The sequence below is a fragment of the Azolla caroliniana genome, unplaced genomic scaffold (genome assembly GCF_043228905.1).
Source record: "Azolla caroliniana isolate FFs.n. ecotype wild unplaced genomic scaffold, voAzoCaro1.0.p SCAF_636, whole genome shotgun sequence".
Taxonomy (NCBI): domain Eukaryota; kingdom Viridiplantae; phylum Streptophyta; class Polypodiopsida; order Salviniales; family Salviniaceae; genus Azolla; species Azolla caroliniana.
In genome coordinates, this window is record NW_028231071.1 from 1 (window position 1) to 18,695 (window position 18,695).

An 18,695-nucleotide genomic window follows, 5' to 3' on the forward strand; every position below is an offset into this window, starting at 1 on the left:
AACATGTGCCAAATTTGCCGTGGTTTACTGATTAGATGTAGAAGAGAGAGGATTGATGGAAAACCCTTTTGTATGTGCTTCTATATTTATCTTAGCTATTTACTGAGTATGGCATATCTCTCTTCACCTTTCAAGCTGTGACCAACGTGAACTTTTGAAAACAAACTGATTCATTTTGGTTTCTAATATTGTGTTCCAAAAAGTTTCCTTTGTGAAGGCCAAGTGATGTCGTTGAGAAAATGTTCCCTTTAATAGAACCATGAGGAAAAGTTGAGACTTGCATCAAACTTCTATATATACCAAGGATTCTAACATGCATAAAACTCCAACTTTGTTGAGTGTGGCAACATTTTTCCTTCAGGGTTTTTGAAATTCAGAAAATCACTGTTCCTGTATACACTTGTATCATTCTTACAATCTATATAAGTAATGAAGTATTTTTTCGGATCACCTTGTTCTGTTTAATAAGATATATAAATAATTAACACATGTATTGCAGCTTCAGCACACAATAAAACTAGAATCATTTACACCATTTTTGTTGTGGATGATGTATGTTTAGCTTTCATGAATTATTGAATACCATACTAATATTTGCTCCCTTAAACTGGGCTTTGTCATGTTGCTCTACTATACTAGACTGCTTGCTGATCAGGAAGTGGGGACCTCTGGATCCTAGTGTGGTAAGGCGTTATTTGAATGGCGTGTGCAATTCCTTCTCATAAAAGAAAGTCAATGTTTTTTTCTGTTTTCTTAATGTCCTGTTTACTTTTCTTCTTGATGCCCAGAGAGATTCAAAGTATATCCTTTCTTTGCTCACAAAGGCAGCAACAGAACCCCTCCCTGAAGGAATAGTCATTCCAGAGTCCTTTGAAGACCTCATTACGGAGGTTAGGACAAAGACTTTGGATAGCCGAACTTCACTTATAAAACTCAAGGCCATGGTTTGCTCACATCCTTTCATATGCCATTGATACTATAATCGATAGTTTCTCCTTACCAATCTGACCAACGATCTCTCTTGTTTTTCTAAGGTGGAAGCGTCTGATAAACGAGCGAAACAAGCAAAGGTTCAAGAGACATTGTACAGGCACTTTGCATCAACAGGAATTCCCAAAGGTTTACACTGTTTATCTCTGAAACTAACAACCGAATACACTTCGAATGCGAGAGCCCGATGTGAGTTGCCATCGCCGGAGCTAGTGCCCCATCTGGTAAACAACAGTTTCCATCACTTCGTCATGGCTACAGACAATGTGCTTGCAGCCTCTGTTGTTGTGTCATCGATGGTAAAGAATGCGAAAAAACCCTCGATGGTCGTCTTTCATGTTATCACTGACAGGAAAACCTATGCAGCTATGCATGCATGGTTTGCATTGTACCCTCTACCACCAGCCATTGTCGAGGTGAAAGGTGTTCATCAATTCCCTTGGTTAACAAAGGAACATGTTCCTGTACTAGAGGCTCTAGAAAATCACAACAATCTTCTGTGGTACTACCACGGAGATCATGCTACTGGGGCAGATTTTAATGACTCGCCGAAGCTACTTGCATCAAAGCTGCAAGCTCGTAGTCCTACGTACATCTCAATATTGAACCATCTCCGCATATATCTCCCAGAGGTAATGTTTTATCTTAAAAACTAGTGTATTTATGGTAAAATCTACTGCTAGCATGTTTTGTCACTGTTTTAACTTTAGGGGTAAAATGTTTATGCATTCAAAAACGTATTGTGCTTCTGTTATCGGACAGAAAAGGTTTCGGTTTAATCATTTCTTACAGGATAGGAAAGGAAAAGCTAGGAGACTAGACTGCCAGCCTGCCAATCACATATTATTTTGCATAGGAATGAAAAGGAAGCTGGAAGGAAGTAAGAAATTTGCCAAATCGTTGCTACATTGGTTTATTAGAAAGTGGTAGAGGTTTTGGTTTTGTGCTAGCCAACATTGATTAGATATCTGTGCATCACTCTGAACTGAGACACAGTTGCTGAATTTAGCTGCAGATTCAAACTTATGTCTGCACAGTTTCAATTAACTTTTGTTTGTCCCTTCACAAACGATCTTTACTCTGGTGAGACTTGACATGTTTTCTAGCTAGAGTAGATTCTTGGATAACTCATGTCAATATTAAATAATGCTGGGTTATCTCGACATTTCTTCTTTGAATGAGCCTCACATCAAAATATGTGTAGGACACTTACTACATGAGTTTTTGACTCTGCATAGCACAGATTCTTTTGAACACTTAAGATTCTTCACCCTTTTCTTAAGGCTTTCGTCCACAATGGGGTTGCATTCGTCTTATGCGGGCCAATGGGTTGCACCCTGTCATGGCTCATTAGAAGCATTGGCATATCACACTCTGGTACAATTAACTTTGCATTTTCAAATGCCTATCCCAAATTGTGTTTTGACACCTGGTCCTTTACCTGTACTCTGTTATGCTGCCAACTTGTGCTCTTTTAGTGGAAGTATTTGCTGAAAAGTAAAATTCTTTGCATGTCATCATGGCTTCATTGAATGGCTTATGCAAGGATTTTCTACAGTGTCTACTTAGTCAAATGCTAAACTAAACATAATTGCATTGGTCACCATGTTGGAAATTGATTGTGGATTGATGTATATTACAATAATCATTACTACCTAAACAAAATTAATTATCATTATCCAGAAAGTGAGACAGTTGTTATGCTATGTCGTACAATGAGCGCATGTATATAGTGAAGATGAGGAGAGTGGGATAGTCAAAAGCATCAAATGCGAACAAACCCAAATCCCAATGTACCCATTTGCACTTGGCTGCCGGATGATGTCATTGGTTGGGTAAGACAAGCAACAGGGAGGAGAAGTCTTAATGTAGACCATCATTTTTTGCCTTAACTTATGAACCATGGTTGAGAATGGATTCAGTTGAGACCCCTTGTATGGTTGATATTCTGGGGAAGACTTTTTTGCTTTTTTTGCCAAGAGAACTTGATGACTCAAGTTACCTGTGACAAGATGGTTTTATTTGTGATTCTGTTGAACACATTGTGTTGATTGCTTTCCATTAAGCTCTTACCCTGGATCATATGACAGAAGTTTATTACTTTTGAGATCAGAAAGGCAAGGATCTTATTTTCCATCTTTGAAAGAAAGAAGCCTGTGAGACCAAACAAGAGACTATATTTTAAATGTTGTCTCTCATCTTTAAGAACAAACCAAAATAAATATGACTAAATATATGGTAGCAAAGAGTCTCATTAGCTAAGCACTTAAGATTCTGGTCTTGGATAGACTGAAACTTCCACGTTTGAAAGATATCAAACATGGGCCGATCCAAGATGGAAGCGTCTCTTAAGCAAGGAAAGCACCATCCGTGCAGGGATATAATAGGCTTTATTTGTTAATGATGACTGATGGGACTGTGGTCTAGATGACTAGGGCCTATGTGCACTCCAAATCACTATTGCCCAAATCTATTGTAACCACTTTGGAGTGATGGAACCAAAGAAAGTTGTATGGTTATTTGTGGATCAGTTGCCGTGCTTGTATTGCTGTCTTTCAATAGTTGCTTTCTCTCTCTTGAGTCCTAGCAAGAATAGACCCAAGTACCATCATTCTGTATTCCATTGCCTTGCATAGTGGGCCAAGGCCTTGTTTGAATAGGCGGTGGTATCTCCTTCTCATTTCTTAAAAATGCATAATGGCAAACATATTGTTCTATCAATTCCATCCCTGATCGTGCAATTTGCAGACCATCCTTTTATAGATCTGTGGGCATGTGTGCCTATGTCAATCTTCAACTGATGTGAAAAGGTCCTTAGCTGCCCTTTCATACTATGTAGTGTATGTCATAGATGTGTATACATAGATAAAGTCCTGATGATTAATCCATCTTATGCTGTATGTCTTATAGTGGGCCATTTTCCTACCAAGATATGTTGTGGGGTTGACCCATGTTCTTGCATTATTCAAAATTTAAGATAACAGATCAAATCACCGTATCATTTTCCACTGTTGTCATGTCCAAATTTGGACAATCCAAGCTATATTGGACAGGGTAATGCATTTATATTTTATGCTGTTTTTGCATTTTAGCTTATCAAGAATGATTATCTCCATATTCAACCAGTTGTTTTAATGACATGTATCCTTGACTTGAGTACCCGTGCTTTGGGAGCTCCCAAATCCATTGAATACCAGTCACTGATCAGAATAATACCTCAATCAATATTGGGACTAATCTCATCGCCACCTAGGGTTCTATCATGGGCCACCAATATTTTCCTCATTATTGTATGGCAATCATCAAGACTAATGGTCTCTCCAAATCTATCTAGTCATAGAAGGCTCTGTCCCCAAGTTCCTGCTCTGTAGAAAAGAGTTGTTATGAGTGTATCAAACCACACCTTAGTTCATGGTTCTTTGAATTGTGTATGTTGACATTGTTTTACGAAAGGGCTGGATATACATGAGAAAGCTGAGCACAATAGCCCTCTATGCAGAGAACTGAGGTCCTGTGAATGTTACTCCTAGGTTTCTATAGGATTCTGCGTATGCCACTTTTTCCTCTGCCAAGAAGAATGCTGTGTCTGATCTTGTTACCCATGCATGAATGGTGTTAAACACCATAACTTGAGTTTGATCAAGGTTTATTGACAAATCTGTCTAGACACAAAATGATTCTAAAGCAACTTGATGGTTTTGTAGTCTCTTTAGGTAGTTGGAGATTGACACAATGCCATCGGCATTTGGTAATATTTGTATTACCATCCTTGCTGACCTCCAGCAACCCATTAGGGCATACACTTTTCAGGACATTGATGCATATAGTGAATGGATTCCCCGTTGCATATCTTTTGGGACGCTAAGGGCTTCCAGTCACTGCATGAGCCAGGCATGTGAAAGAAAGAAACAAGAGCTAAGATGAAATGTCTCTAGCTGAAAGGGCAATTTAATCTATATCAAACGCCAAGAAGATGATAACACCTTGATGAATTTCGAAAAACATTAAAAGAAATCTTGGAAACTCAAGTGTTGTCCGCTTTATCAAAGCCATCCAATTGTAGACTGCTCCCAATTGGAGCCAAATATCTCCGGTTCAGATAGCTTCATTACATTTCAATCAAAGCCAGAGTAAAATTGCGGAAGATAATAGCATGACTCCAGACATTTAGCTGATCTCATGTTCTGTTTGTTGTTCGTAAATAATCCTTTTAGTTGATGAGGATGGCGAAGAATCCGTTTGTCCTTGGGAAAGAAGGTTGAGAAATTGTTCAGATACCATCCCAGAGAAAATGTTTAGACACCATCCCAGAGAAAATGTTCAGACAGCATCCTAAACAAATTATTTGTTTCAAGTACTGACTTATCAATACCTTGCATATAGCATAATGTTCTACCCTTCTAATTGTCTAGCTGAGGAAAATTGTGGCAAAGCTGTGATCAACCTTTCCATCCATTGTAAAAACTTTATTTATAGTCTTTATCCAAAGAATCCTTAGGAATTCTATACACCATCTCTTCTGCCAATAGGTCACAATTGTGATGTAGTTATTGGTGAGGCAAGAATCTATCAAAAGAGCTATACTGTTATTCCTCTTGGCTGGAACCGAAACAGTCCCACCTTGCATTCCTCTTTGTTATGAGTGGGTTGAGCACTTTCACTCAGAAACACACTGATCTTTCAGTGCCCTCTTGAACCCCAATATTCGCAGATTGCTTTTAAATGGTTTGCAAATTCCCAAAGATGTAGGATCTAAAGCCTACAGCTCTGATATGATGTCAAGAATGGCTCCAACAGCAGGCTTGAGTATATGCAAATCTAAAACAAGAGTTTGAGATTGACACAAAAACGAAAATGTCCTGCACAAGAGAGAGAGATGTTTCCACAAGGACCATGGGTGAGTGAGAACTGAGGCTCATGACTACGCACAACTAGCTAATCCACAAGAAAATGAAGATTAATAAAGTAGAACAAACTTGAAGTCTTAAATAGGAAAGAACTCAACAAAGTTTTGTTAAATGGAGAACTCGTTGATAATAATGTTGACACATGGGTATTTTCTTTGTTTACTTTGTGCGTCAATGGATGGTGACAAAATCGGTTGTAAGAGAAAACAATGTGCATACATAATTTTTTAATTGATACTTCCAAGTTCATGTGATCACAGCAGAGAGAAAAAAAAGTTCCAAATTTACTGTGTAGAAGCTTATAATTTTTTTTTGATATACAGCTGTTTCCAGAGCTAAAAAAAGTGGTATTTTTGGATGATGATGTTGTTATTCAACATGACCTTTCTGGACTCTGGGATATTGACTTAGAAGGAAAAGTCAATGGAGCAGTAGAGACATGTAGAGGAGATGATCCTAGAGTGATGTCCAAACACTTCAGGACATACTTCAATTTCCAAAATCCTCTTATTGCAAAGAACTTTGATCCAGAAAAGTGTGCCTGGGCATATGGGATGAATATTTTTGATTTGGAAGCATGGAGGAAATCTGACATCACAAAAGTTTATCATCACTGGGTCAAACAGGTAAATAATTTTTGTATTTATCCTGAAATATCTGGTTCTTGGTATTTGGTGACTTTTAAGTGTATGTTATGATGCTTTGGTACAAGTGTTTGTGATTAGAGCAATATTTGAACAATGAATGCGACATAATGAAATTCATTACTTGTCTTTATAAATAGTTGGTAAGGAGCTGGATAAATTTGAAATTTTCATTGATTGGTTCAGCTATTCACAATGTTATATACGTAATTCTAATATTATGGTTGTGCTATAGTTTTGGACGAGGTGATAGAATTATCTGTTTAAAACACCCATTGGCATATAAAAAATAAGGATAAACAACTCAGGGAAATGGTTCATGTCCATAGGATTACTTTTTCTGAATGCTAGATTACTGACCTTTCACATATCCTTTGGCAGTAATAATATGATAGTGTTTGACAAAATCTGTGGTTGTTGAGATAAAGCCTTAGGTTAAGTTGATTTTGAATGAGACTCACGTATAATATGCATATATTTCTTTAAGTACACATAGATTTAAACTTTTGGTTTACATATTTATATTCAATGGTACCTCTCTTACTACTCTTATTGCATGTTTATATCACAAATGCATGTTTTTAAGTTGTAAATGATAAGCTGAACTACGCTTATTCCTGTTGGGCTTATTCATACCTATATATGTACCTGAATTGATGACTTCAGTTTCTTCATTCTTAGATAGAAAGAAATCAAAGAATGTCTTTGAAGTTTCTAAAACATTTTTTGATTGTGTGGTTTGCTTTTGATGTGTTTGTGCAGAATATTAATTCAAATCTTACATTGTGGCGGCTTGGAACTCTTCCTCCTTCACTGATTGCCTTTGATGGGTATGTACATCCCATTGATCCTTCATGGCACATGTTGGGATTAGGCTACCAACCTGAGACAGATCTCGAGACTGCACAACATGCGGCTGTAATTCATTACAATGGGCAAGCAAAACCATGGCTTGACATTGCATTTCCAGAATTGAAACTTTTCTGGACAAAGTATGTAAACTACTCCAATGAGTTCATTCAGCATTGTAACATTCTCGCTTCCTAACGTAACGATATATATATTTTTTGTTTTTGGGGATGGAATAAATCATTCTTTTGAGTCTCACTACTACAGTGACTAGGTGGCACTTCAATTCAATTTGGAATTCTCTATCCTAATATGTATCTATAATCAAAAGACACAGACGAATGAAATGTAGAAATTTGAGATGAGCATACATATTATATTTATTGGAAGAAGCTGAATAAACTGTTTTTTATATGAAAGCTGCATTCTTTTCTTACATTTTGGTCTTAAAATTAGATGACGATTTGAATCCTACCTAAATAGGATAAAAGGCATGTTCAAATAGACAGTAATAGTTAAGCTGAGAATAAATGCTATTCTTCTGCTTGTTCATAACACTGTCCGTTTCAATCTTAACCCTTACATATATATACATATACATACACACACACACACACACACACACACACACACACACACACACACACACACACACACACACACACACACACACACATATAATGTAAATACTCAGACATTAAGAGAGACCTTTTTGTAATTAATTTGATCTTGAATCTGGGCAGTAGAAACTATGTCAAGAAACAACAATTCATATATGACGTGCATGTGGAAGTTAATGGCTCTTCTGTTGGAGTTACCCAACCTTAAAGATATGGTCAATAAAAGATTACCAAAGCCTGCAAACACCGACATTGTGACACTTGAAGCATGGATTTATGAAGACAACAGGGCTCAATTGGATATTGTAGCCAGCATTAGTGATTGTTTAGATGAGGTGATATCGGATGTAAACCCCTCCCCAAAAAGAGTATGAAATCTTTCACAAATCAATGGTTGAGAACCCTCGATTATGCAATTGTTCCTCTTTGCAACCTCCCAAGGTCATGAAGTGCCTTGCAAAAGACTAAGTTGTCTCCTACACAATGCAAAGGATGAAATAAAAACTACGAAACAAGAGGTATGGCAGGCTAGAGCACTCACACTCACTTCTGCCAAAGGAGGCAAGTGTAAATGTATGCCCAAGGAGTCATCAAATTGAAATTCAACTTGAAACAATGAAGATACCCTCCGATGAACTTTGATCAACACCAAAGTCAAGAGATTGATACAATGACTTACATATGTTATTATTATGATAAACAAGGACATAGAGAAAAGGGATGTAAAAAAGAAAATATTTGGCATGTGAAGCAAACAAAGAAGAATTCAAGTGCACAATGTCGTTGTAGAAGGAGCTGATGTATCCATTCAAGATCCATTCAAGCATTCATGATTGGGATAGATGCCTTAAATGGCAAAGAATGACATAAGGCAAGACATGGAAAATTGTTTCCCCTTTGCACCATTTAAACAACAATAAATATTGGCTTCATGACCACCAAGCTTTGGTGACACGACGCACCTATCATAATATATATGGTTGTTTGATACTCGCTCAAGGCACCATTTAAAACACAACAAAGATTGTTTGCATGACTATCAAGCTTTGCCACTTCGAATGACAATAAAAGAGAGATAGTACATGGAAGATATATGAAACTTCTACAACTTTCATACAACAACATTCTAAATGTGGTCGTTTAATTATTTATAATATTGATGGTTGTACAATTAGGGCATGTGAGGACATAGAAGTTCAATGAATAGAATTTATTTTGAGCCACAATTGACATAACATCAATTGTGAAACAATCTTTCAAGGCAAAAAAATAATTCAATAGTGAAACTTATTGAAGCCCAAACTAAACTAAGTTGCTAAGAAAAAAGACTACATTTGCCCTTTTAAATAGGATTAGGTTAGTTGCTAACTATTTTAGAACAAGCTCACAAAAGTACAAAATTAAAATATCCTAAAAATAGTAAACTTTATAGAATACCAAAATTAGCCATATTGACTTTTCAAATTTGATGGTTTGAAGACATTTATTTCCTTCTAAATTATAGCTTGGTCAAAATCCGGACACGCAACAACAATTTCAATTTTCAATACTTCCTAAATGTTTTGAACATGCATCTTAACAAGGTCAACAAACATAAACATTATACTTAACCATTTAATTAAAATAGATTGGCAATGCAAATTCAAGCGCTCAAGTCTAAGAAGGTTAGTCAAGTCAAGAAGAACCTTTGCTACATGGGAGCTTCCCTCATATTGCTATTGATGTTTCCATGTTGCACAACCTCTTTATTACATTACATTAACACTGACAGCCCAACCCAAGACTTACGCTTTAATGTAAGTATCGATATCCATTAATCATCATTTCCAAATACTGTTACAACAATGCTTGTGCATTGTCAACCACAACCTTTGTCTAATGGGAACTTCCCACATATTGCTATTCATATTGTAAAACCTCTTAATATCACACCATTGAAACCTTACTACGTTGTGATGGTACCATTATCCAATAATTATTATTTCCGTATAAGCATGTTGGTTGGAGTTTCCTTTAATGCGTCAATGTGAGAAGCAAAATATATTTTTAAAGAAATGACATCTATCACACTATCTATGAAGTCAAGCTTAGTTCAGTTGTCAGAGCAAAGGAATGTAGTTGGCTTAAAGTAATCCTTAAGTCACCGGTTTGAACCTGAAAGTAAAATCTAATAATCACACCTACTAATAAACATGCCTTGCCATTGCAATATGTGTTCCGGATTGTAAAACTTCTTATCCAATGAGGTGTGTTTGTTGATATTTTGGTGTGGAATAACCTTACCAATAATCATTAAGCTATTAACTTTCGATAATAAATAGTACATGGTGTCAGGGGCGTAGCCAAGAACAAGATAGCGGCGATAGAAGAGAATAAGAAAAGAAGAAAGAAATAAGAAGAGAATGCAATTATATTGAAACAAGGACAAGATTACAAAAATATGCCAAAGATTGGCGTTGAACTAGATCCATGCATGCGCAACACCTTGCATATATTGGTTAAAGCTTAGTCTATATAGTAAGGGTCATATGTTTCAATCCCCATTATGACCATGGTATAATATATATATATTTATGGAATTTTTTTACATCGATGGACATGCCAACATCCCTTTCCTTTGACAATGAGTTCCATGATTTGTAATGCAAGAACTAGGACTTAATTTACAAGGATATCAAAGATGAAATTGAACTACAACTTTTGTAGCATTAGCGAGATTCTCAACAAGCTCCCAAGTTTGACCATTAGGTATATATTAAGTATGTATGTTGTGCATAACTTTGGAATCCAAAATGGTTTTCAATTCATATTCTAGACCATCAACAAGCTCAACATGAATGGAACTTGAAGCATAAGGTTCTAAAGGTGATGCATGAAACATTGGATGAAGATGCAAATGAAGAGGGAGATTGAGACAAAACACAACCTCATTGATTTGGTTAGTGATAATGGATGGGCCAATTTTCATAATCCAACTTGTTCTAAAGTCAAGTGGTCTTTATGTTACTTCTTAAGAGCAATTATTTTCAAACAATGGAAAAGAGCAATGTGAACCTCATGTATTTGAAGTAGACCATTTTTAGCAATTGGATTTTTGGACATTTCTAAATGTTCAAGCATCGTCCAATGGGGATGACATACTGGGTCACATGGAAAGGTCTACAATGACTCTCACCATTTAATTAAACAAAGGTTAACTACAAATTCTAGACGAACTAACTTGACATGAGATTAGGGCTCATTGTGAATGAGAAGAGATGCGAAGAGATGCAAAACACAAGAACTGGGTGACATAATGTAAAATAAGGCATCAAAGAATGCCAAAGTTAGAAATAGTTAAAATGTCAACGAAGTATAAAAACAACTTTATTAACATTTATATAAGCAAGAGTTTCGTAAATGTCATTATGCATTGACCTCTCTTATTAGCCTACCCTAATATCCATAAGACAATCTAATTTTTGTAATTTCTTGAAGAGCACGAGGATGTGTGTATGATAGTGGTTGAGGAACACAAAGGCTTGCTTCGTAATATTCTTTTTTGTGATTTCTTAATGTTCTTTGTATGTTTGATTTAAGAATGATTAAACAGTAAAGTTAATTCTAGTAGGATATTATCATATTAACTTTTTTTTTTGTTTAATATTGAGGTTATGAGTCTTTAAGAGAGTTCTCTAATGAAAGTTGGTATGCTCAAAGGTGGATTGACACCCAAACTTTGCCTGCACAAAGGAAAGTACTAGTTAGTCATGAGAACATGTGACAATCAATAAGCCTACGCCCTTAAGATCGTGTTAAATGATCTTAAGTAGAGCACTAAGAGTTATTGGTAAGAGGTGTGAGCATGACCTTCAGGTAGAATGCAACTCAAGAGACCTTTACATCCCTCTTCAATGCATTGTACTTAAGTATAGCTTTTGGGTTGTTTAACTAGAATTTTCTTGTACTTTTTGTTCTTACAAGAGCAGAGAATTGAAGGATAGGTAACACTTGGCAAGTCAATATACCCAAGTAGTGTCCAAAGCGTTATCGGCAATAGTGACAAGCCTTGATGTAGAACACCGCTTAGGGAAATCTTACTTCCTCTTCCTTCCAAGATGGTAAACAACATATGCTAGCTTTTGGCGAGAATAACTTCATTTGTTTTTGTAGCTATTGTGCTTGCAAAACTTGAGATCGAAGGTTACTCAAAGTGGTAGACTGACATACATGGTTTAAAACTCACGCATTGACCCAAGGAGAGCCAAAAATGGTACTTATGACTGTCCTACTTGGAAAATGGTTAATTTTGGTTCCACATGTCATATTTGATCTTTGACAATAATAAAATCTATTTCTCACTTCCCAAGTTAGGGTTGAAATGAGCCTCCGTGTAAGTAGAATTTGTAAGTTATTAGGAAAAAACAAAATTGGGCCAATAAATGTAGATTTTATTTGTCTTCTGAAAATTAAAATTGTTTCCAAGTCTCATGACAATTAAAATGAATTTTGGGTTTTATAATATATGTTTTTTACCAAAACAAGATTGAACACATGCAAGCAAATAAACATCAGAAAATTTAATATGTCTCTCATCTAGATCTCATAGGTCAATTCTCACAACAAATTTGGTTGTTTTCAATTAAGCATTGACATTAGAACTATATAAGTTAGTTGTGAGTTATAATTGTTTGTTTCATGTGCAAAGGAGGTTTGAGATTTAGTTAGACAAAGAATAACTATCTGTTACACTATTTATATCATCATTCATGAGATTTAGTTATCTCAATATTCTTTGTTTCAAAAGAATAAGTTGGAAATTGTTCATCTTGATGTACTTCAACATAACATATATTCCTTGGATATGCCAAATACCATTGATACTTCAAAACTTTTAACCTCATCATACTATTGATGCTTGAAACCTAGATTCTTGATGTAACATTGTTTTTGAATAAATATTAACATTGAGCTTGAAATCCATTCACAACGGCTCCATATACACACACTATATATTTCAAGTCACAGATGAATTTGGCTCAATCCATCCACAAAGAAGAAAATTTGCATCACATTGTGTTATCCACGTAATGGTTTCTTTATGTTGGGTGTATCTTAAACATTAAATGTTTGAATATTAACCAAACGAATAGAAACTTAGGTTGCTAAGTAATCAAACTTGTCCAAACAATTGGGGTTATATCACTTGGAAAAAGAGATGCAAGTAAAGACAAGGTAATAACAAAGATAATCTAGACTTGAACTACCGTATAAACTCTACCAACACACGTCTCAATCTAAGTTATTACACTTCAAAGGTACACCTTGGATGAATGACTTTTAAAGATCTTAATTATTACCTTGAAGAAACTCTGAAATTTACCATCATGTAAATAGATCATCTACTTTACCAATGTATTGTTTGAATGTCGACATTTCTAAATTTTGAATGTCAGCATTATATTAAAAAATAACGAATCTCTTGTGAGAGTAAACATGAGTGCTAGATTCACGAGGGTAAAATCTATCTATGAATATTTTGGAGGAACTATCCATGAGTGAAAACATGAGCATAATGTTTACTTAAGTCTCAAGACTCCCCAACCATAAATATGGTGGGATGACAATGTTCAAACCAATGACTCAATCATCAATCAACGTATCATTTGTTGGAAATCCTCTCCTCTATATTGAAGTTAAACATGTTATCGTTTAAATTTTATGCCTTGCAATGTATAAGCACTTGTCATAGTTCCAATGCAAAAAGGTGTATGCACTTTTTGTGGAATTGAGACATTTTGGCACAAAGTAGACGAAAATGACAATCCGATATGAGCAACAAAAAAGGATATCCAAAAAGCACTCCTACGTCACTAAACCATTTGAGAGAAAACATTGAACCCGAAGTTTTTAGGTGAAAGTCATAATGGGTTCCCACACTCATTTCCAAATGGCATCAATCTCGTGAGTGCATTTTTGAGGGCATGCCGTTGGTGAAATAAATTCTTAGGGATCATCTGGTGGTGCACTTATTCATGGATTTTTACAAGAGTAGAGTTGAGTAGCTGATTTCCTATGGCATCAACAAAAAGATGACATGCAATGAACCTCCACAAGAAAAAATAGAAAAAATTATACATGGGTGTGGAAGAGCATGTACATAAGGGGGAATTCAATCAAAGGTTTGAAATCATAACCCTTTGATTAAGGGTCAAAGAGTGAACACTATGACAACTAAGGCATTCAAGTTTTCATTTGTTAAAAAGGCCTAGAAACGTTGACATCACAATATTAAACTCTATGTAAGTGGATAAGTCCAAAATTTTAATATATGGAGAAATACTATTTTGATGTCCAACGATCTTTTATCTGTTACTCCACTTGCCTCCTCTCGAGTCTTCTATTGTGCAATTGTTGATGATATGTGTGCTCTCCTCTCTAGTCCAACGAAATGCATGAAGTTCATTTACTAGTTCTTTATGGTTGCTAAAAGAGTTGTCATTAAATTTATTTAATTACCGAGTAGAATTAGTCACAATACAAATTACAAGTGCATCAATAATGCAATGATATAGTACAGTGAATCTCTTCATAAAATGCAATCAATATCATTTTGCAAGTAGCATGCTTTGCTCTTGCTTAAATAAGCCTTCAAAAGTTGAGATTTTAGAGGATAAATGTCCTTTCATCACCTATACTACTAACATTTACCCTTTCATATCCTACCTTGTGATGTTTGATAAGTAGCTATTCTATATAGTGTCCATTAGCTCTCACTTCATACGATGTACATAATTTATCCACTCTAGAGTGGATCTAGTAATCCTATGTGTAACAACTACACCATGTACTCAAACTTGAATGGTGAAGTTGTCATAAGCATTCTAGGTAATCCAACAATTAGAATGTGTATTTTAGAATCTGAAATAGATGGGTCAGTTGAGTTTTCTTTAAAGTCATGAGTTAAATTGATGGATACACGTTCATAGTTAATCGTTCTTTATGACGGAGTTCCTATGGGAAGTACTTGAGCCATTGCATAGAAGCCTTGTTGCCTGTTCGATCAATTTACAAAATAAATTATCAACAACCAACACTTCATTGTCTCCGTAAGTTAGTTTGCAAGTCTATGTAAATTTAAAGTTTATATGTAGGTTTTCACACCTACCCTTATTTGGTTAGTGTGGTAATTGCCGACACGATTTGTCTTCATAACACAATCGTAAGCGGTTTGTTTTGACATTGTCTAAGCTCAAGAGATACATTTACTTTTTAATATTTGAGTTTGAGTTTAACTTTGTCTCGCGCCTCACTCTTCCCAGTTTTATATTGTTGTTGCCCACAAATAGTGACTCGTAAAACTAAAATATGGAAATCGGTAAGTAGTATATTTGGAAGGCCAGGTGTAAATGCGTGATATGGATGCACATGATCATAACCCATAATGGATTTTAAGATTAAAAAAATGGAACGCATGGGTTAGGATAAAGAATCCTTTTGGCCTACCTTACCAAGACCTTTTGACAGCCTTATATGCAACACAACAAATATTAACACAACACATATGAGAGTGAATTGTCCCTATACACAACAATGACAAATCAGAAACATTCTCAAGGTTAGTTTGATCATCATTTCTTCATAAAGGATGCATAGAATCATGACATTGGCGTGTCTAAATGGGCAGCTCTATGTGCATACGTGGAAGTATAGGGGTATATGTATGGTCAACAATGTTGTAGTTATGTGTAGGTACCCTCAAGCATAGAACATGCTATATATTAGATGATTGGGAGATTAATTCATGTCATGTTGATAGTCAAGGTTGTTCAATGATTCACAACGACATGGACAACATAGATGCACAAATCATACATGCCGAGAGGGTGTGCTTCGGCTAGCAGTCACCTATTGTGTAGGGATCAGTTGGTAGCATGGTGAAGTTGATGGTTTCTCAAATGTGACACATAAATATTGGTATGTTAAAGTTTTTCTTCTACAAGACAACAAACAAAACATTATGACTAATAGAACTCAAGTTCAATCTCACCTATTTATTATTTTCAACTCTAGGGTCTAGAGGCTTGCAAGCAACTTGTATGCTTGAAAGTTCTGAACACCTTTTTGCACGGTTTCTCGAAAGCGGTTTTCTATTGTTTAGTATCCTAATTTTAAAGGGCTTTCTATAAAACCTAAAATCAAGGACCATTTGAACATGAGGGCAAAGTTCAAATATACCTCTCTCACTAGGGCCAATAGTAAAAGCAACCCGCATAGTACAAGAAATATCATTACATAATGTTGTGATGGAGTTGTCAAAACAAATGTCAACCAATAGCAAAGCTAACCAATGTTAATCGAGTACAATCCCGATCATTAAAAAAATGATATTAGTGGCATCATTATCGGTAATGGCTACTCAACTACTGTTTATTAGCTTTACTATTTGTTAGCATTCATTTTCATAAAAAGATTTGTTAGATACTTTAAGAAGACAAACTACTTTACTTTTTTTTATCAAGAATATGTATTGAGTTTAGTCGAATTATGAGGGGGCCTTATTGGTATTGCCCGCATCCAATGATAGAAGAACATATATCCAAATTTTCTGAAATTTACAAACCCTGTGAAGAAATTTGCTTATAAAGAGCATGTGGGAGGCATTGCCCCGAATGTTATTGGAATAGGGTGAATGCACCACACCACACGGTGCGTTGGAGGCGATGTGTCTGTTTCCTCTCGAAAGCATCGCCACTTTTCACGTCGACACTTTTTCAGTGTGCTCTTTTGTTTTTTTACACATCTCACATTGTTAAAGTTGCTGATTTTGTTTCTAGGCATATCGTATAGGATAAAGTTGGATGTGGCGTATTGAAACCGCTCTTTGGAGTTTATGGAGGGAGGAGAAACAATCTTTATGTAAGGGGGTAAGTGTTGTTGGAGGGTTACTGGCCCCGACGAGGAGAGAGGGGCAGGCGAGGAGGTGGCGAGGAGGCATGAGAAGAAGATATATTTACGTGTCGAGGGAGGGAGAGAAAGGCACCGTGTGGACATGACAACTACCATGAATACGTACGGGGTTTCACACTCCCATGAAATAACTGAGTGAGTGCCATGAGAGAGAGAGAGAGAGAGAAGTTGGTTTCCAATCCCTAACACAATTATTCATGTGAACTTGGCCAAACCCTAAACTCCCTTTTTTTTCCCCCTTTTTTATTTCTATTTTATTCTCTTTGTTTTGTTTTTCTTAAATAAGAAAAGAAAATCAAAGTCAAGCAAGCCAAGCCAAAAGCATGAAGAAGAGGAGCAAAAATAATTTACGTAAAATAATGAATGCAAAAAAGGCACTAAAAATAGAAACGAAAAGTTGAATAATAAATAAAAACTAACAATAGGAAATGTTATTTATTTATTTATTTAAATTTTTAATTTTTTTAAAAGTCCGACACTTTTTATGGGCCCCACAAAAAAGTGACTTGTCTCCGAGAAAGTAATTAAAAAAAACAAAAAAAACGAAATAATAAATAATAATAAAAGGTGGAAAAATTCAAAAAAAACAAAAAGAAAAGGAAGGAACCGACCAATGGGAGAAAGGATGAAATGGATAGGGTGTCGGGATCGGCCAATCATCCAGCGCCACGTGGAAAAACCCCTTCAGATTTTCAGATAAGGATACCCTCCCCCCAAAAAAAATAAAAAACCAAAATAAATAATTTAAATAGATTAAATAAATAAAAAAAAGAAAATAAATAAACTCTGTTTCTGCGTCTTCTTCTTCTTCTTCTTCTTTCTTCTTTCTTTCTTCTTTCTTCTCAATTTCTGCTTCTCCATTTTTGATTTTCCCCTGCGTCGCGATTTCTCTGTTGCTCTGTGTCTCTTCTTCCCTCAATCTGCCGTCTGTTTCGTCTGAGAGATCCAAAGGGGGGAAACAAAACCCTAAACCCTCCTTTTCTTATCAATGAAGAAATGAGCATTGATTGATCCATCTAATGCCATGGCCTCTTTAATTTGATCACACTTTCTTCTTCCTCTTCCAATTCCGTTCAAATTTTTCTCATTTGCATAGATCACATGGTTTTCCTGTTGTTCTCTTCTTCCCTCAGCTAAAGGAAAAGCAAATTCACATTTCCGAGCTTAAATCTGTCGAAAAAATCATCAATTTGTCGAAAAAACACATTCAAACTACCCCCCTCAAAAAAAGAAGAAGAAAAAACAAAAACCCTAAATTTGGATCCCTGTCAACCCTTGCTTGTCCACTAAACAATTGAATTTTAAAAGAGCAATTCTGATGCCTAACAAATATACATCACCACAATCACAACTACAGTTACAGTTACAGCAATTGTGAGAACAAGAAGTGTATAAATCTGTCCGTAAAATCTTTCAGCTCGGGAATCAGGCCATTCAACCAGCAAACAACAAACAGCCATGGTGCCATCCAAACATGGCATGGGGATCGGTGGAAGAGGAGCGAGAGCATGCGACATGTGCGGGGAGGAGCGTGCGAGATGGTACTGTGCTGCTGATGAAGCATATCTATGTCAGCGATGTGACATATCCGTACACTCGGCGAACTCTGTCGCGAGAAGACACGACAGGGTGAAGCTCGGGTCTAACGGAGAGCCCACATTGAAGCTCAAGCCATGCCGTGGTCGACAGAAGCATGTTCATCGGAAGACTAGCAAGAAGAGTACAGTACCAACAAC

General features: G+C 36.0%; 1 protein-coding gene across 1 annotated transcript; it reads left to right on the plus strand.

The window, feature by feature from the left end:
• The first annotated feature begins 539 nt into the window (after positions 1-539).
• LOC147847811 (putative galacturonosyltransferase 13) lies at positions 540-7,648 on the plus strand. The gene is made up of 5 exons (XM_087338806.1): positions 540-683; positions 789-944; positions 1,035-1,622; positions 6,221-6,523; positions 7,304-7,648. The coding sequence occupies exons 1-5, from the start codon at positions 555-557 to the stop codon at positions 7,586-7,588; spliced, it is 1,461 nt and encodes a 486-aa protein (XP_087194932.1). The 5' UTR covers positions 540-554; the 3' UTR covers positions 7,589-7,648.
• The last annotated feature ends 11,047 nt before the right edge of the window (positions 7,649-18,695 follow it).

What these genes read in the sequence shown, in the direction of transcription:
- LOC147847811 (XM_087338806.1), top strand. Translation starts at nt 555, where the DNA reads ATGTTTAGCTTTCATGAATTATTGAATACCATACTAATATTTGCTCCC. An exon ending in TTATAAAACTCAAGGCCATG is followed by an intron (nt 945 to 1,034) that starts GTTTGCTCACAT and finishes TGTTTTTCTAAG; the next exon opens with GTGGAAGCGTCTGATAAACG. An exon ending in TCCGCATATATCTCCCAGAG is followed by an intron (nt 1,623 to 6,220) that starts GTAATGTTTTAT and finishes TTTGATATACAG; the next exon opens with CTGTTTCCAGAGCTAAAAAA.